Source organism: Dendropsophus ebraccatus, chromosome 10 (assembly GCF_027789765.1).
Source record: "Dendropsophus ebraccatus isolate aDenEbr1 chromosome 10, aDenEbr1.pat, whole genome shotgun sequence".
Taxonomy (NCBI): Eukaryota; Metazoa; Chordata; class Amphibia; order Anura; family Hylidae; genus Dendropsophus; species Dendropsophus ebraccatus.
The window spans coordinates 27,571,028-27,590,334 of NC_091463.1; the positions used below are offsets into that span (position 1 = coordinate 27,571,028).

The 19,307-nt window shown below is 42.9% G+C and overlaps 1 protein-coding gene across 5 annotated transcripts in view; it reads right to left on the bottom strand.

The window, feature by feature from the left end:
• Nucleotides 1-19,307, bottom strand: part of DENND1A (DENN domain containing 1A) — a 539,466-nt gene that overhangs the window by 309,887 nt on the left and 210,272 nt on the right. For all 5 annotated transcript variants that reach the window (XM_069985728.1, XM_069985725.1, XM_069985726.1 and 2 more), the window contains 3 exons: nt 13,024-13,093; nt 12,006-12,086; nt 4,389-4,442 (listed from right to left, as the gene is read on the bottom strand). In XM_069985728.1, the coding sequence (XP_069841829.1) occupies nt 4,389-4,442; nt 12,006-12,086; nt 13,024-13,093 (205 nt within the window). The remainder of the gene's footprint in view (nt 1-4,388; nt 4,443-12,005; nt 12,087-13,023; nt 13,094-19,307) is intronic.

The window sequence follows — 19,307 nt, forward strand, 5'->3', positions numbered from 1 at the left end:
GCTTTGATTTTATGCTGCACACCGCAGGTCAACTGCTGCAAACCCATTAATATTTATGACAGGGTATCGCCTGTATTTATCTACATTAAGACGCCTACATGAATGCTAATGTGTATGTGAGAAGGACAAAAACAAATTGAAACTCCTCTACGTTCTTATGTGTACAGATAGATGTAGGAACAATATATTTAACTATATTTTGTTAAATTACTTGGATAGAAATGGCGGGGGTAAAACTCCACGGGGGGGATTTGCTAGCGCGAAGTTAAGAAAGAACAGTGTTAAAATGCGCCTGCACTGTACACATAATGCATTACCATGAATTACACAATCTATGCATTATCTAGAATTATACAAACACATTAAGACTCTCTAAATAACAGAGCGCAGGCAGCAACAATGCCGAGAGACACGGCAATAACAAAGAGCTCTTTGCCCTTTATGCACTTCAAAAAAAGAGGGTAAAGCGCTCCATAAATTCTGCCAATGTCTGTCTCTAAAAATACTGTCCAGAATTACTGGGCCAACAGTAACAGCTATGCCCAAATCTTACAATCCCCATGAAATAAAAAATTCCTGAGCATTTTAAAGAGGTTTTCCGAGGAAATATTAAATTATGCATACTAAAACAACAAATAAGTCATACTTACCATCCTTCCTTCAACCCCCCCCGAACCATTTTCTGGTCTTGAGTGTGTTCTTGTTCTGCAGCATATTGTGTCAGTGTTTAAGTATGTAATGGTAATGTGTGTTGTTTGATAACATGCCACAGTGAAGGTTGTAGCATAAACTATTGGGCTGAAGAAAATTATTTGTAAATGGGTAAGGAACTAGCCTGGTGACAGGACCAGAGAGTGGTTCTTAATGGTACAGAGTGGGTCAATGTTACTAGTGGTGTACTACATCGCTAGTTGGGGTCGCTACTCTGATACTGATCTGTGTAATGTGGTTTAAAGAATAGAGGACAGTGAGTGTTACACATGGCTCTGGATAGGTTGGAGGCTTGGGCTGATATAGGTGTAAGGTTGTGTGCATAGTGGGGGGGAGGAGGGGAAACTGAGCTGGAATTACATACTAAATAGCAAAATACTGAGTAACTCCAACATGGAAAAGGACGTAGGAGTTTTAGTTGACAGTAAATGTAACTGTAGCAAATAATGTCAGGCAGCTGCTGCCAAGGCAAAGAGGATTATCGGGAGCATCCAAAGGGCCATAGATAGACGGGACAAAGAAATAGTTCTAACATGGTACAAATCAATAGTCAGACCATACATCAAAAAATTGCGTAAAGGTTTTAGGCTCCAGTGTACAAGAAAGACATTGTGGAGATGGACAGGGTTCAAAGACGGGCAACTAGAGCAACACATAGAATGGGCGGGTTAGAGCACAGAAAGATAATCACTATTGGGCTTATTTAGTTTAGAAAAAAAAAATGGGTGAGGGGCCTGGATACACATAATATCACAGGTTATAGTCACTAGAATATGGAAAAGGGTTATTGATCAAGGGATTTATTTTGATTGCCAGATCGGAAATCGCGAAGAAATCTCATTCCCTAATGGAGAAAGGGCCTTCTACACAAACACAAACACACACAGATAGCCGCACTACACAGACACACACACAGATAACCACACTACACACACAGATAGCCACACTACACACACAGGTAGCATCACTACACACACACACACACACACACACACACAGATAGCCACACTACACACACAGATAGCCACACCACACAGACACATACACAGATAGCCACACTACACACAGGTAGCCACACTACACACACAGATAGCCACACCACACAGACACACACACAGCCACACTACACAAACAGATAGCCACACCACACAGACACACACACAGATAGCCACACCACACAGACACACACACAGATAGCCACACCACACAGACAGATAGCCACACTACACACACATATAGCCACACTACACACACATATAGCCACACTACACACACATATAGCCACACTACACAGACACAAACACAGATAGCCACACTATACACACAGATAGCCACACTATACAGACACAAACATGCAAACACACACACAGATGACAAGGATACACAAATATACAGACACTCACACTGACCTAATTATGCACTTACTGACACACTGACTACTTTATGCAGGAAGCTCCAGGGCCTCCATTAGTCACCATCTCCACCATCTTCTTCTGTGCAGCCTGCAGCCTCTCCCTCTTTTCCTTGCACCGACAGCACAAAGCAGCAGGAGAGGGCAGACATCACTGCAGGGGGAGGGGAGATGGAGGGGGCCCTTCTGCTGTGGCTTCTCTGTGCAGCTTTCTGCCTCTTCCTGCTGCCACACATGAGGGTTTGTTTACTGCGGGGACAGAGGGAGCCTCTAGTGACAGGCAGGAAGAGAGCCAATCAGTAGCTGATTAGGACCGTACCGTACCACTTACAGTACAGGGGGAGGGGGGGTCCATGGCTTTACAGTGGTGGAGTAAAAGAAGGGGCCCTGCTGCCGTTCTTTAATCACCAGAGCAGAGTGGAAGGCAGCTGAGGGCCCCCTGATCTCCTGATCATTGGGAGAGGCTGAACAGGAGGCCCATCTCCAGCACAGAACCCTTCGAAGAGGGGCGGGCCCACTGGGGGATCCCCCAGCCCCCTGGTGGCCCAGTCCGACCCTGTGTCCCTCTGTGCCGAGATGATCCGTATTCTGAGGTTGCTGTGTGTTGATAAAATATTGCATTCTTTTCTTATTTTCTAAGGTGACATGGACCCAATCCATTTGTAGCTAACTAGGGTAACTTTTCTAAAGAATAGGCGGAAGGTGGGGTGCTCTCGGCCTTGTAGGATTGCTTTGTGTGCAGTTGCAGAAATACAAAAGTAACCAAGTTCGCAATGGTGGAATTATATTGCAATCAGTGGGGAAGTTGATTAAAGAGGGCCAGCTTGGTGAATGGCATAGTAGGCTGCATGTGTGGTAGAGAAGAGATATTTTATTAATGGGCAGGCTCAAAAGCAATGGTAGAGGTCCTTTTTTCCTCTCCACATCTAGAATATGCAGGATCAGGTAGTTAGCCCACATTGGAGTGGTACGATATAGCCTTCTTGGGGTATTTGTAAGATTATTTCCCAATAGATTGTTTAGTAATTCCAATCCCAACATATCCTGACTGCTGGTGATGGGTTAACCTAGATACATTTAGCAATCTGGGCTTGTCTGGCTCAAGTGAGCACTAGCAGAGAAATAAAATGCAATAGAATATGTTTTAGATCAAATGACTGGCTCTACCCCAAGCTCAATGAGAACACACACTCCACTGACATTTCTAGAAAAAGACAAAACGCAAAAATTTAAAGGGGAAGCCCAGGAAAAAGTTATTTTCCAAAATGTCATTGAATGGAAAGTCTTAAGGCCCTATTACACAAAACAATTATCGGCTGTATTTGTCCGATAATAGTCTGGTGTAATAGAACATAACGAACAGCTGACATGAACAATGTCGGCTGATCATGTTCTGTCGTTGTCTTTCAACATGTTGAAAGACAAACGACTGAGACAGCAACGATCTGCTGCTGTCGCTCCGTGGAATAGGAGCAGCAGTAGCAGATCGCTGCTATCTTCTATGGGCTGCCCGGACAATTTAGCTATGCCCCAGTCAGCACCCCCCTCCCGCTGTAACCTGCTCGCTGTCAATGCATGTAATAGCGCCGGCAGCGAGCGGGGTACGATAAGCAATCGAACGCTGACAGGGCACCCTCGTCTCGTGTAATAGGGGCTTTAGATAGCTGTGGGGTGAACCAGCTATCCACCCAATCTAGTCCTGGTAATTCTCCAATACTCCCAATATTTGACATAGTGCCATTATAAGATACACAGTACGGCCAGGTGTGTTCTCCAGTCAACCAATGTGCAACTCAAATGCAGCCAAATAGTTGAGTAATATCGTATGTTCTGTGCAATAGTAAAGGGTCTGACTGAGGGTCCAGGGAATTTAACACCATTTAAAACCATTTAACTGCATTGGATACTGACCTCCACTTCTAGTATCCAAGTAAAGGTGAAGGTCTAATTTCATAACATGTAGCATTCAATAAGGAGATGTATACATGCAAATATATACAAGCACATAGGTTTTTTATCTTAAAGAGACCTCAAACTATTTCTGGTATTCTACATTTGCTAGACTTTCAGACTGGACAGATGATGATCTTGAGTCTTTTTGGGGTCAGAAGGTCAGGAACGAGTAACCCCTAATCTTGCTTATGAAGATAAATTAGTGACTTTCTCCAGAAGCTGACCTACAGGATCCTTAAACCGTCAAATGAGACATAAACAACATAAACAAAATCACGTCAGACTACAAGTAGAAGCCCTGCTAGATACTCACATTCTCAGGAATACTGGGTAGCTCTCGAGAATCAGGCACTGTGAAGTAGGAATGCTGGAGGGAAAAAAGGAGAAAATTCTTGGTTAAAAAAAAAATTGACATATGAGTGAGCCAAGTGAAGGGAGAACTCTGACCACAAACACTGTTCAAAGAAATCCCTAACATGAAAGAAAGATGGAAATTTTACTTTACCACACTTCATAATAAAAAGTGAGCACAATGGGATCTGAAACCAAATGCATCTGCCAGATGGAGGGCGATGGCTACACGGCAATCAGTTCCATACTGTGACATATCAGTGGCTTCACTTATCACCGGAATCAGCATTTACAGCAGGTGACAAGCACACTGCATTGCTCTATAAATTCCTAGTGTAAAACCAGAAGCTCCCTATGGGCCCCATGTGTGTTCACAGAACCCGGGTACTAAACAAGGCTAAATAAGATCAATGAGGTGGATTGGATTATCTTGCAATTCTTAGTTTGCCATTAATGGACAAGTCATGCGATGTTCAGGGAAGAATATATAGCAGTTTCCTGCCTCAACATCTAGGAGTGAAGTCACTTTATAGGGGGATGTCCAGCCTGGGCAACGATAACTTACATCGAGCAGCTGAATTTACGGAGTGTTCTTATTACTCTCTTATGCCCATGATTAGAGAGAAGTAAGATCCCCAAATCCAAATTTTAAGCAGAGGTGGTCATTTCCTTTTGTTGAAAAAAAAAGAAGTTCTGCTTTGCAAGTGCTCCGATTACACTGAAGAGTCGTACTAGCCACTATTCGTGAATCAGGCTACTTTAAAAGTCAAAATACTTTTTTTTAATCAAAACTATTTGACCGCCATAGCTTGAGATTCAGATTTGATTCACGTTGTAAGTTCAATCATGTCAAAGAAACTGCAGCAGTGGATCTGTTGAATACCAGACACCAATAAAGCTCGAATTCAAAGGGGTTCATCGGATTTCTTGCATGGAACCTAAATATAGGGGTGCCTGCTAAGCCTTCAATGCAGGTGTGAACTCAGCCTTCATATAAGGCTTCATGAAGGAAGGATATGCAAAATAGCTCTCACACCACTTAGGCAAAGTGCCCCATCACGTAAGTGTTTCACTCCATCTAGGAGTGAACATTTAATGGCAATATATGCCAAGCCCAAAATCTCTGTTTTGTGCCCCTGGCGTAGGCCATGAGAAAGGGAAAGATTCATCCCATTCCAGTGGTGTGAGCCAGCTGTATCCCCTGCTTGCCCGATGGGTAGGCAGCGAAGGCACGGCAAAGCAGGGAGGAGACGTGGTCTCCCCCCATGCCTGACTTATAAAGGAGAACGCCTTGAAACAGGTTTAAACTAGGCAAAAATCTTCAACTGCTTCAGAGCAGGTGTAGATTTATGTGCAACGCCTGTGTCAGGCGTTCGCCTCTTGGTAAATTCGGCCGGGGAAAAGTGCCGGGGCTTTAAGACTGGCGTATTTGTTCGTCAGTCTTGATAAATGTTCCCTTAACGTTCTAAGACTGGGAACTGTTCTAGATGGAGTGAAACACTGAAAGGAACACTTGAAGGAAAACCCCTTTGTATAAGTGGCGTGAAAGCTATTTTGCATATCTTCTTCCCACAACTCTCAGGGAAGTAGGAAAGGCCTTTAAGTCAACACACATCTTTATGGTGGACACTCCTTAAGGAGAACTACGTAGTATCCCTTTGACCCATATAAGATCCCATTGCATTACTGATTTAGATATAAATCTGCAGCAAAATCCATGTGTGTAACACAAGAAATCTGCTGTGGATTTACCATGCATTCAACCCCTGCTATTCTACGTTAAAAGGGGTGAAATCTATGGATAAAGCTACAAAAGAAGTTAAAATTCTGCACAGCATGGGTATTTTTCTGCATAGAAAGTGTCCAGCATATGGATAATATATGTAAAACTGCAGCAACTTGCTTGGTACCATATTTTGCTGTGGACTTTACCCTAATGGACATATCCCACCCTTTTACAAGAAAATCATCAGCCTAATGGAAGCCCAACATTGTGAAAACAACTCTTCCATGCCATATTACAGCAGCCAGACACTGTAGAGAGAAGTCTTCTACTAGGGATCTGCTCTAAGAGCTAGAGAACAGAGGAAGGAATCAAACCCCCATTAGGTGCTTAGTGTAACCTCTTCCTTGTAGAGATGCTGCTGTTTCTTTTCCTTTTGCTCACATCACACCTTGTAATCCCAGTGCATCAATAACCCATTCTTTATGTAAATCATAAGCCCAACACAGTGCCAGCCTGTGTGCTTATATGAGCGCTGTGATAGGCCAGACAAGTAAGATAAAAGGAAGTGTCTGTGTGTGCACTACTGGAAAACAGCTCATCTCTGGGCCTGCCCCAAGAAATAGAGAATAAGTATATCATTTATAGCAGAGAAAGCATTAAAGAAGAAGTCTAGCGTCAGGGGTTTTTATATTTTAACTTCTATCTGTGCCCGTGATCCTCCATCTGACCTGCCCCAGGACCCCCACCAGGTTCTGGGATCTCCTGTGTTGGCGGTATCATGACCCGGCTAATGGACTGGCCACTCAGGGAGTCCGTGACTGGGGCGGAACGCTGCTCCAGTCACTGATTGGCTGAGCGGGCTTGTCCATCAGCTGGGACCAGCTTTCTTCCCCAAGTCGTGACGTCATCACAACTTGGGGAAAGATGCCTTCCGGTGGGGGTCCCGGAACCGGTCAGAAGACGGATCAGGGGCACAGGGAGACATAAGTTTAGTGCAGTTTGTTATTTTTCCCCTTGCTCTGCCATTTAAAAAAAACGGAGACCGGACTTCTATTTTAAAATCACCCTGTCACCACTCTAAAGGGTTAATGTGACAAAACCACATAGGTTTTTAAAAATATTTGGTCTCCTTTAACGCCCCCTTATGATTATCTGCCTAAACATATTGAAAACGGCTAATGGGCCTGTTGTTTAGGATGCCGCATTGCTAATCTGTTTATATAAGTTTAATTATTCCATAATATTTAAGATCCCCCCTCCACAACATCTGGTATCACATCTGCCATATACTTTCCTGACAATCTGCACAGATCACTCACTATGTGCTTTGTTGTAATAGAAAAATCATAACCAATGCAAATGGTGATGAAAACTTTTCTACAATGCAGTTCTATACATCCCATCAGGTTTCCTGACAGCATAAACCAGCGTTTAAACAGGACTAAACTCTGGAAGCTACGCCACTGTCACACGTTCTTAAAGGTAGAACGGTAAAAATCAATGACAGATTTGCTTCGAGACATTTCCATTCCTAGGCAAGAAAATTACTGCTTCAACAGATGACATATGTTGTGAGAACGTAAGAGAAACAATACCAGGAGATATTACATATCTACCCAAAAGGAAGAAAAAAATAGATATACAACATAACCTGCAGCAGGCACTCTCTGTGGCTTGACAGGTAGTAATGGGCTATAGAGATGACAGCGCATCACAGGAATCAGCATCAAAAAGTGGTCACAATATAAAGACAAGAGGAAAAAGGCAGCGCTACGCCCGCAGTGAGATTCGGACTTTGTGAATAACTAATGTGCCGGAAGAGACCCGAGCAGAGAGCTCCTTGAGCAATGTCTTTGATAGTTTTTTCATTCTTCTGCATGAGTGCTTGGGATAGGTTGGAGGGGAAGAAAGAGAGACTGTCAGCATTCCTAGTATCCACTGGACTGAGAAAGGGGGCAAAGTATGCCGGTGGACTACTAGGCAATACTGCAGGTCAAATAGGCCTTTCCTGTGACACAGAAGCATTGTGGTCCCTGCCAGCTGGTGACTTATCAAGGCTTACCAACTGCAACCTGTCAGCTACACGTGCAGGAGGGGTGATGGACATTAGCCAGAAGGGGTTTGTGAAAGAGCAGATGATGCTGAATAATAAATAAATAAAGAGCATAAATTGCAAATGTAACATGCATGCTACATAGAAATAAACTTATGTGACTAAAATATACCTCATCCTGTACCCTTTAATTCTTTTTATTCATTATACAGCTAGTCACCCGATACATATAATTCAGCTAGTATTACATTGTTATTGCTTATTTAGTTTATCTGAACCTGAACTCTCAGCATTCGATTACCAGTGGCTAAAGAAGTCAGATACAGCCAATGGCCATAGGCTATATTCATGTGTTCCGGGATTTCCTAGGGCTGCATCCAACCTCTCCAGCCACCATTAATGAAAGAACATGCTTGAGGTTCGCTCATGTCTACTTATGATCTCTTAGCTTACTTAGGAGACTATAGAAGTGAGGATTATTACAGTGTGCCCCCAGCAGGCACATAGCAGAGATGATATTTCCTATAGCTGCCCATGTGACGCTGTGTTGAAGCACCAATTAAAACATAACAGATTCGCAGCAGATTTGAATCCCTTACTGTCATTCTAAATAGGGATTACATACTGGCAAGCAGAATTTTCATCCTCGGTGTATACGTTGCACTGATATCATAGAATCCAGGGATTTGATCAAATCCCAGGAAATGATGAAATGAACACGCCGTTTCATCATTTCCCTAGGGGTTTGATCAAATGCCTGACCCCCTTTCAGGGAAATGATGGAATGAACGATTGAGGAGTCGCCCTGGCTCTATGTTTGGCAGCGAAGGCAAAAAAACGGGGGAGCAGAGTGGCACACCTCTTGGCAGGCATATGGCGGCGGACAGGAACTCCTGTCGGGTATGGCAGCAGAGGCAGATGGAGGAGTAGAGCGGTACACCTCCCCGACAGGCATAAGGAGGCGGGGGCGAATGGTTACTCCTGGCAGGCATGGCGGCGGAGACGGACGGGGCATATGGTGTCAGGGCAGACGGAGAGCAGAGCAGCACACCTCCTGGCATGCATATGACGGTGGGGCGGACGGGACAGGAGGCGGAAAGGGAGCAGAGGGGCACACCTCCAAGCAGGCATATGGCGGGGGGGGAGGGGGCAGGCGGCAGACCGTTACTCCCGGTAAGCATGGTGGCGGAGGCGGGGGGGGGGGGGGGGGGGGGGGGGGGCAGAGCGGCGATATGAAAAGCAAATTCTATGTCAGAGGGGGAAATGATAGAATTCATTCCATCATTTCCCTGAAAGGGGTCAGTGATTTGATCAATTCCCTAGGGCGTGGTCATTTAATCGTTTACCAGGATTTGATCAAATCCCTGATTCTATCATTTCGTTGCAAAATATACATTACCAGTTCACGCTCCGGCATGCTTCGGGGGCTCCCGGCATCGTGACGTCCCGCTCAGCCAATCAGTGGCTGCTGCAGGGCAGATCACTGATTGGCTGAGCGGGACGCTGGATTTCGGGAACCCCAGAAGTAAACCGGAGCGTGGACTGGACTATGAGGAAATTAGTGCAATATACACAGAAGTAGTCCAGAATGTGAAAGACAATATGACTATATTGACATTGATTCTCAGGTGATTGATGGGATGTCCGGAAATGAGAAAAAAGGATCTGCTTTCAAGAAACATCACTGTTGCCTATTGGCTATTATAGATCATCCAAAATAAAGTTAATAAGACTGAGCTGCAATGCCAGACACATCCTATGAAAAGGTGTGGCACTGCTTCTAGATGATCAAACAATACTAAATATCCCAATTATTACACATAGAAGGATTATCATTCCCAGGGCCTCACCAGGAGATCATTCTCACCAATATTCCCCATCGTATGCCACCACATGTACAGAAGTTATTAAATAATCACGCTTTATATATCTGCTCAAGCAGAAACTCCACCCCACATTGCCTTCAACAGTCTTTATCACCATTACATTTGTTGCCATGGAAACAAGAGTGTGTACTATGGCAGAATTAATCATGTAAGAAAGACAGGTAAAGAATTATACTAATCTGACTTGTTTAAGTGAGTGGATGACATACAGTAAGATACTGAGTAAGGCCAGAAATACAGTAAGGCCAAGGCCAACACGAGAAGGTAAAGGGGCTGTCAAGTAACCCCAATGGTTCCCTGAGCAAGCAGGGATAGACTGGGGCACTGATCTCGTGATCAGTTTCTGTTTTCTCGTGATCTGATTTTGTGACCACATGTGACCTGACTAATATGAACACAAAAAAAAGACATCTCCACAGTGAGTGACATCTAAGGTGGTAAGACTGCCATTCCAGGTGTTTACATTGGGCTAGGTGCAATACTTTATTGGAGAATTGTCCATCTGTGACCAGTCGTATATAGTTGTAGTGTGCCTTTGGCATTTAGCTAGTGCTGTGAAGGGGAGCCCTATTTTTGTGTCTTGTTTGGTGTGATCTTACACCTATTTTAATGCATATCAATTAAACGTTATATTTTAATGATATACAACCCTGTAATGATTAACCCTGGTATGGCTACTAAGCCACGGTAGCGGGATATACTCTGAGCATATTTATGTCTTTATAGTCAATCCACAAAAAGATCTTTTGGAAAAGGATGTTCCCAGAATTTTCCCAGAAAGACTTTGCGATCTCCGCCCAGAGTCACTGATCAGTTATGGCCAGTCTTAAAAAATGGCGAACATAGACTAAAATGCATATGGCTGCTTAATCACCCATTGAACAGTAGTTCAGCCATTAACTAAATTATTTCGCATGTCTGTGTCTCCTTAGGAGAAAGCAAATGTAATGGTGGTAGTGGGTTCCAGCTGGCGTCCAGTCTGTCCAGACACTAACTGCTGCCTCTGCTGCCAGACCTCTGCTCTCTTTCCCCGTCTCCCGTCTTCTTACCGATTCCTTCACCATGGCTGCAGTTCATGGTCTGGTGATGGCACAACTTCGGCTACAACTTAAAGGGCCAATGGATGCACTCAAATTTGTCCTTCATCTATGCTTGCCTATCACTACCTATTAATTGATTCCCCCAATCCATAAAGAGCAATCACATGATTTTCAGGGCAGATCAAACACAAAGTGCAAGGCGAAATGACCATTTAAACATTTATTAAAATGTATATACAAACAGACTATTGCACACTACCTACCTCTATACAGCTGCTCCATCGGCTCACTTTGGTCTGAGTATAAGTGTTGTTTCCCATAGCGAAGGTGCGTATTTTAGGTTTGCTATCCTGTATCTGACCCATGCATGTTTATCTGATTTTGCCTTTTCCTGACCTCTAAGTATTTCACTGGCAGTTCACTTGACCCGGACTGTTGACTCTGAACCTGTACCATCTGTCATATCTAATCACCTGTACCCAAATCTGAACCTCTTCCACGACTCATGACTACAAACCTGTCATGATTCTTCACCTGGCTCCACTATGGGGCCAACAACATATTACCCTCACCTGGATCAGGCCAACCTCTGTCTGTGTCCCAATGCCTGGCACCAGGACCTTCTAGCTCTTCTGGTAACAACCTATCCAAACCAGCAGCACTCCCGGGAAGAAAACCAGTATCTTCTAGCAAAAGTCCAACTTCCACATACTAGAGCAGAATGAAAGGTGAATACCTTCGTGGGTGCAAAACCACACCAACTGGGTAGCACAGTGGGTCCTTACCCTTTGTGGCGTTACAATAAAAACTCAAGTTTTGAAAAGTGTTGAGATAACACAAACACAAAAATGTTCAGAATGAGTGATATTCTTACCACACTCAGATGGACTTCAGTTCCAGGTTCTGGGATAGGCAGCTTATAGAGTGTCTCCAAAAGTTCATTACGCTGGTTATCCTACAGACCAACATTAACAGGTTATTGGCATGAGAAAATGATGCTATTTACTTACTGATATTACATTGATTTCAATAAAAATATACTTTCTCTGCTGATGTGGCTCTAAGGGCCCTATTCCACGGGACGATTATTGTTCGGATAATCGTTAAATCGTTCAGAACAAAGCAATAATCGTTTGGTTGAATAGCAGTTAATGATTAAACGATGAACAAGAAATCGTTGATCGCTTAATGAGACCAGGACCTATTTTTATCATTGCTCATTCGCAAATCGTTCGTATGGAATAAGACGCCGTTCAGTCGTTCACAGTAGTGACGAACGCAATAGCGCCGACAAGACGACCGCAAAAACGATTATTAGTAAAGATCATTGTTCCGTGTAACTGGGTGAACGATTTCAGGTCGTTCGCAATAGTGATCGCTTGAGATTGTTTATCGTTAACGATTATCCGAACAATAATCGTCCTGTGAAATAGGGCCCTAAGCCACAAAACTACAATCCCATCATGCCTGGACACCCAGATGGGCCTAAGAGGGTGTTGCTGTAGCATTCTTGACGTAACACCTAGCAGCTTCGCGCATCATGAGCATTATTAATCACAATTTCCAATGGCCATGGTGTGTACATGAGCTCCAGCATTTTTGACTGGTGATTACTAGTGTGATTGCAACTAAAAGTGCTATTAAGTGCTGGAAATTTTGCACATTGGACAGGACAATCATAACATGGAATCATAATTATAATAAATACCATTACTCTTAAAACTGCTGCAAGTAAATAATTACTAAACGATCATACGTGACGCGTAGATCGCACTAATTGTCCCACCTAACGTACTGCATACACTGTATATGTATATAGAAATTTGCAATGGACACTTTGCCTTAGATTTCCTAGTCTTCAGGTAGGTTCGATAAAGTCTTTATGTAGATACCTGGTTTTTCAAAGAGTAATCCGCAGAGATGTTGAGCAACTTGTAAAAGACTTCAAACCATGGGAGGTAGCTGAAAGGAAGCAAATGGGGAAGTGAGGTAAGTTTTGGGCTTTGGAATACAAGTAAAAAGAATTCATGCAATACATTTGCAGCACACACAGTAGGGTTTTGTACTACTATGCAATTCTGCACTTTGATGTGACATTTACTATTGCACATAGAATATTTCTTCTGCCGCACTATAAGAACAAGCCTGAAAGCACAAAGATTTAGGCAATTTCTCAAGCAAAATATATGAAATATATGACTACAGAACGTTAGTTTCTAGCTTGGTGTGGCCTTAAGTATGCCCCGTGTGTTATCAGAAATCTGTTGGAAAATGGGAATGATAGCAAATAAGAATAATGTGCCATCCGTACTCTGGACAAATTAAAAAACAAACAAAAAGAAACTGGGAGGGCAGGAGGTAGTGGGTGTATAACAGACAAGTTAAACTTACAGACCCCCCCCCCCCCCATTTCTGAGCTGGGCAATGTCTTAGGACGAAGAAGTGGGGGCTGTGGGGCACTGGTGTGGAGCTATGTGTGACTTTGTTGTTATATCCCCACAGCTCCCTGTCCTCCATTTTTTTAAGCTTCCCAGACTACTCCTTTAAAGGAAACCTGCCACGGCAAAAATGCTATCTAATCTATCTCCATCATGTCACAGAGCAAGAAGAGTTTAGTAGTAGTATATCTATATAAATTATCAAGTAGTATATACTATATCTCTATACATCTACATTATAGCTAACTATACACCAGCCAGACCACTGCTTTTACAGCAGAGCAATGGTCGGTAACCTAGACAACGAGCTGCCGACAACAGGAGGGAAAGAGCAGAATATCAGAAGTAAGCAAGTTTCCTAGATGATTGTATTTCCAAAAATATTTACCTTGACGTCCCCTACAAGTATAACTATATTAGTTAAACCCAATGAGTCTAACAATTATTTTAGATTAGTTTAGATGGGAATACCGCTTTAAAGGGGAACTATCAGCAGGTTAGACAAATCTAACCTGCCGATAGCCCCCTATCGGGGATGCTGAGGAGGAAGGTATGCGTCTTAGCTTCCTCCTCGGCGTTGGTCCTGTACTGTTAGTCATGGTAACTGTGCTCTGGAGCACTTCCTCATCCTGCCCCCTCCATTGATTATTATTAGAAGGAGTGGGCCGGATGACGTACTGTGGGGTGCGGAGGAGTGCTCCTAACAGTGCTCAGGGGTGGAGTTTACCGTGACTAAGAGCATAAGACTCACGCTAAGGAGTGAGTAAGGACACATACCTTTCTCCTCAGTGTCCCCGGCACTATAGGGGACTATCAGCATGACTATATGCTGATAGTTCCTCTTTAAGTGTCATTATAGTCTAACTTTCCGAACCTAAAAAACTCTATTTAAAAAATAATAACTTTTACAAACACACAAATACAAAGGGAAAAAAATCCTTATAAAGTACTGTACTTGGTAAGCTGCTCCTACTTCTTAAAAGAAACTTAACATGTTCTACACTCCAAAAATAGCCTATATAAAGGATTGTGCTAAAGTATAAAGATGGAAAAGGGGAGTCCCTCAGCCTGGTAGAGGCTAAACACAAAGAGCGGATTCGAAAATAGCTGAATAGATTTTTTAAGTCTTTACAAGATACCGCATTCTGCCAACTGTAAGGGGATCTGTGCCCCCATGGTTAGGAACTGAGCAGCTTGTAGTAATAAATGAAGTGAGATGCAATTTACGTGACAGATGAGTGAGCGGCACTAATGTTTGTCTGAAGCCTGCAAGTACTACTGTAAAATTTAAGTAGCTTATCAAAATATACTGATAAGCAACATAACTTTTCATGTTATATGACAACATTATCGCTTGTGCTAATACATTTCAATCAGCCCGGGCTGCCGTGAACTGGATATTGCCGAGTGGAAACTGATTAGCAGTTTACACAAGGAGCAGGGAGCAGTCACTGTGTAAACATTCGGAGAGGATTAGGCAGCAGAAAAGTCTCCGGCTATAAACAAACTTCTCCAGGATTGCAGAAGGAGTACCAAGAAATCCTCTCAGTAAAAGGACTTGGAGAGCGAGATTAAGGACCATTTAGTAAACAGAAGGATTACACGACCCTTATCACTTGAAGCTCCCCCTAGTTAGCTAAAAAGTGAGAGGGGGGCTGCGAGAAAAAAGGGATATAGGCAGGAGAGAGAGATGTTTACGGAATCTAGAGGTTGTTGCGATGATTTTTGGTATTTTTCAGATGGTAAATTAAAGGGGTTATCCAGCGCTACAAAAAAATGTCTACTTTTCCCCCTCTCTTGTCTCCAGTTCAGTTGTGGTTTGCAATTAAGCTCCATTTACTTTAATGGAACTAAGTTCCAAACCCCACGCAATCTGGAGACAAGAGAGAGGAAAAAAGGGCCATGTTTTTGTAGCGCTGGATAACCCCTTTAAGGGTACGTTCACACACTGTGGATCTGCTGGAGCGGATTTTAAATACATTGACTTATGTTGATGCAGAAACACCAAGCAAGGGATGTAGAACCTTTGGCCATCAAGATGTTGCAAAACTACGATTCCCATCATGCAGGATGGGTATTGTAGTTTTGCAACAGCTGGAGAGTCGAAAGTTCCCCATCCCTGCACTAAGTACTGTCTGCAACTGATCTGCAGTGTGTGAACATGCCAAAGGGTATATTGACGCCATACTGTTGATGCTGCAGATTTGATGCTGTTGGTTTCATGCTGTGCAAATCAATATAAATATATGGCTGAACACAGCATTAAATCTACAACATCAGATAAACAGAATTAAATTTGCAGCGGATACAGTATGAGTGAACATACCCTAAAGGGGTTTCTACACCCAGAACACTTCTAGTTCATCCTTCGAATAAGCCTTCAATTCCTGAGTGGTGTGTGTCTGACCTCAGGGCTACCATCAATCATTAGGGTGACGAGGCTGGGAGCGCCCAAAGAGTCATGGATACAATGACACTCTCTGTACAGTGTTGCAAAATGTTGGTTTTAAATACAGAACATAAAATAAACTCTTTTGACAAAAATCCATCATCTTATGTCTCACCTAAAAAAAATTATATATATACACACACACACATATATATATATATATATATATATATATATATATATATATACACATATATATACACACATATACACACACATACTGTATATATATATATATATATATATATATATATATATATATATATATATATATATATATATATATATCGTGGAGCTATTGCACATCACACCTATAGCTGACACTAATGCCACTCGGCTACATTTAAAAACCAACGCCAGGGTGTTGGTATATAATTTGATCAAACCATATTGCCCCATGTACCACGTGCCGGTCTCCTGGTTCACATGGGTCCCTACTCCATCTCCACACTGTGTCGGTCAGCGACCGCCAACCCCGCAAAGACCCATATGACCCAAATTAGCAGGAGGCACCTGTGCACACATGTCTAGTTCCTCCTATCTTTCCCATTCTACCTGCAGGAGCTATGATGAGTACAAGACCATATATACACTTGTGTTGTTTGGCGGCAGCTTTCTCCGCCGGTGGTGCCTGCTGGGTTTTGGGGGGTCCCTTTGGGTTTGATAATGTGACATTGGGGTTGCAGGGCTATGGCCTCCCTTCCCTGCTTGTGCACGCTTTGCGGGGTTGGTGGTCGCTGACCAACACAGTGTGGAGATAGTGTAGGGACCCATGTGAACCAGGAGATCGGCATGTGGTACATGGGGCAATATGGTTTGATTAAATTATATACCAACATCCTGGTGTGATGTGCAACAGCTCCACACACATACATACACACACACACACACACAAACTTATAATAGGTAAAGCATGGGCCTTTAACCAAAGTTATAGTGGGCGCCCAAGGGAATTCCCTTTAAATAAGTTATTCCTTATCTACAGGATAGGGATTAAGAAGCTGACAACTCTCCGGAATGAATGCTCAGCTCAGCATGTGCATGGGATGGATGGCGGTCCCAGTGGTTGGATCTTCTTATTCTCTATATTGTGGATAGGGGATAACTTCTTTAGACAGAAACTCCTATTTAAAGCAAAAGGGGGCCCACTGAAACTGTTGTTGAATAGCCCATGCAAACTTGAAGACAGCCTTGTGTAGCAGGCACGACATTATATGCTATGCTTCTTCAAATGGGGCTTTTCAGGCAAAATTTATTGATAACCTATCCTTAAGATAGGTCATTAATATTCGACTGGTGCACTGTCAGCAACTGATCAGCTGTCTGCCAGGGTGGTGACGCTCAGTGTCCTCTTCCACTCCAAAGCGGGTAAAATAGGCGCAGGTCCAAGAGGTGGTAGTGATATAAAATAGCATAAAATTTAATAAAAGAATTACACCAGTGACAGAACAGGCTTCGAGACTGGCACGGACTCTTTATCAAGTGTCTAAGGGTGGTGACACTACCAAAGGCCTTAAAACAGGGCAAGAAGCAGATGGCTCCATAGATCTTGTAGTGGCCACACTGGGTTACTGCAGTTTATGCAGAGATTAAGTGGAACAATGCTTTCCTATGGGATAGAGATTGCCTAGAGTTACAGCTGTCCAACATCTTTAAAGTGGTATTCCCATCTTAGACATTTATGACATAAATGCCGGATAGATCCCGGCCCCACCTCTGGAAGGGCACCTGTGTGCTGCAATAATTGCATAATCAGCTATCATCTATCATAATCATTATGTAAAGAACCTGCAGAACCTGGAAAATCCTGACAGCACAACAGGGAAAAAATGATTTACAAGGGTTCACTCTCCCATCCACAATCTATATAGTGGCTTTAGTTTGGCAGTAAAGATGCTGCTCCTTGTTTTGGTATCCAGCATCGGAAACATAGAATAAACTTCATGGGAAATAGTTTAAAAGTTATTTTATATATTTTTCTATTTTATATCTTCAGAGGAATATCCCCATCATTTCCACAGCCATCCCCGCCCAATAACATAACAAGGACCATTTTTCGTCCATGCTGCCAATTTCTAACCTTATGCCTGGGATATGGACACTGAAGCACACCATTTGGTGCATATGTTTTACCAATGGCCACTGTAGGATATGATGCTGCCTAGACACTGTACAGCCTATACAGGTTAGCAGTCGTATATTTAACCTCTTCCTGCCACGGCTGTCAATCCACAAGGCCTTGGGAGAGCCCCTCTTGTTTTTTCTATTTGTTCATAGTAAAAAGATTGAAATTCCCCAAAGCTCTACAGGTCATTGTGACAAAGAGCGCCATGCTGATAATACCATTAAATTATGGAGCGGATATTCAAGCAGGCCCCTATTATATCCTCATAGGCTCACCAAAGCTCAATCTATGCGTTAAAGCTCACCTCGGGTCACTTCTTAAGAAGCACCAGTGACCTTGGGTAAAATGCATTATTTATTTCCCAGTGCAGAATATCTATATATCCTGCATACACTTTATTCTATCTTAGACGTGTCTCTCTGTCACACGTAGGAGATTGATATTTCACTGTCTAAACAGACTACTTGTTCTGCAGCTGAATGTCTGGTATATAGCAGACAATAACTCAGAGATTCTGTACAACTATATACCCCTTCCCCCCACAACTCCTGTAGTTTGAACTATAATGCATACCTTACCTTGTGTTGTTCCATGGGACTGCAGGAAGACTTATAGATTTGCATCCAGCCTATTATTTATGGGTAAGACCGAAAGCATAGACAGACTTAACCATCAATACCGAACTCTCATACTTCAGTATAAAAGGAATTTGTTCTATAACCATGGTCCTTTACCTACTGGAGAGACTGAAGATTGTGGCACCTTCCTTCTCTTTCCTGTAGTCGCCATATATAGTAGTTGTCACTATAAGGCTCTGTTCACATGATGTTTTATGAGGCTCGTTTTGATCTTTAAAAAATATTTTTTTCAAAATAGTGTAAAAAGTCTAGAATATGGGCAATCTAATGTTTGGGAATGTGACTGTTTCCAAGAAGAGTGCCACAATAGTTAATAGTCCGTGTCTGGTATTACAACTCCACTCAGTGAGCCTGTCCCCTATTTTCAGACACAGTATGCGGACAAGAAAGCTGTTCTTTCTGGAAAAAACATAGACCTTTTTTTCTAGAACCACTTAAGTAAATGAGGGAATTAGAGCAGGGGAGACTACAGCAGTGAAGAAATAAATGGTGCAAAAGTGACAACTGATAGCTTAGATAAAATATG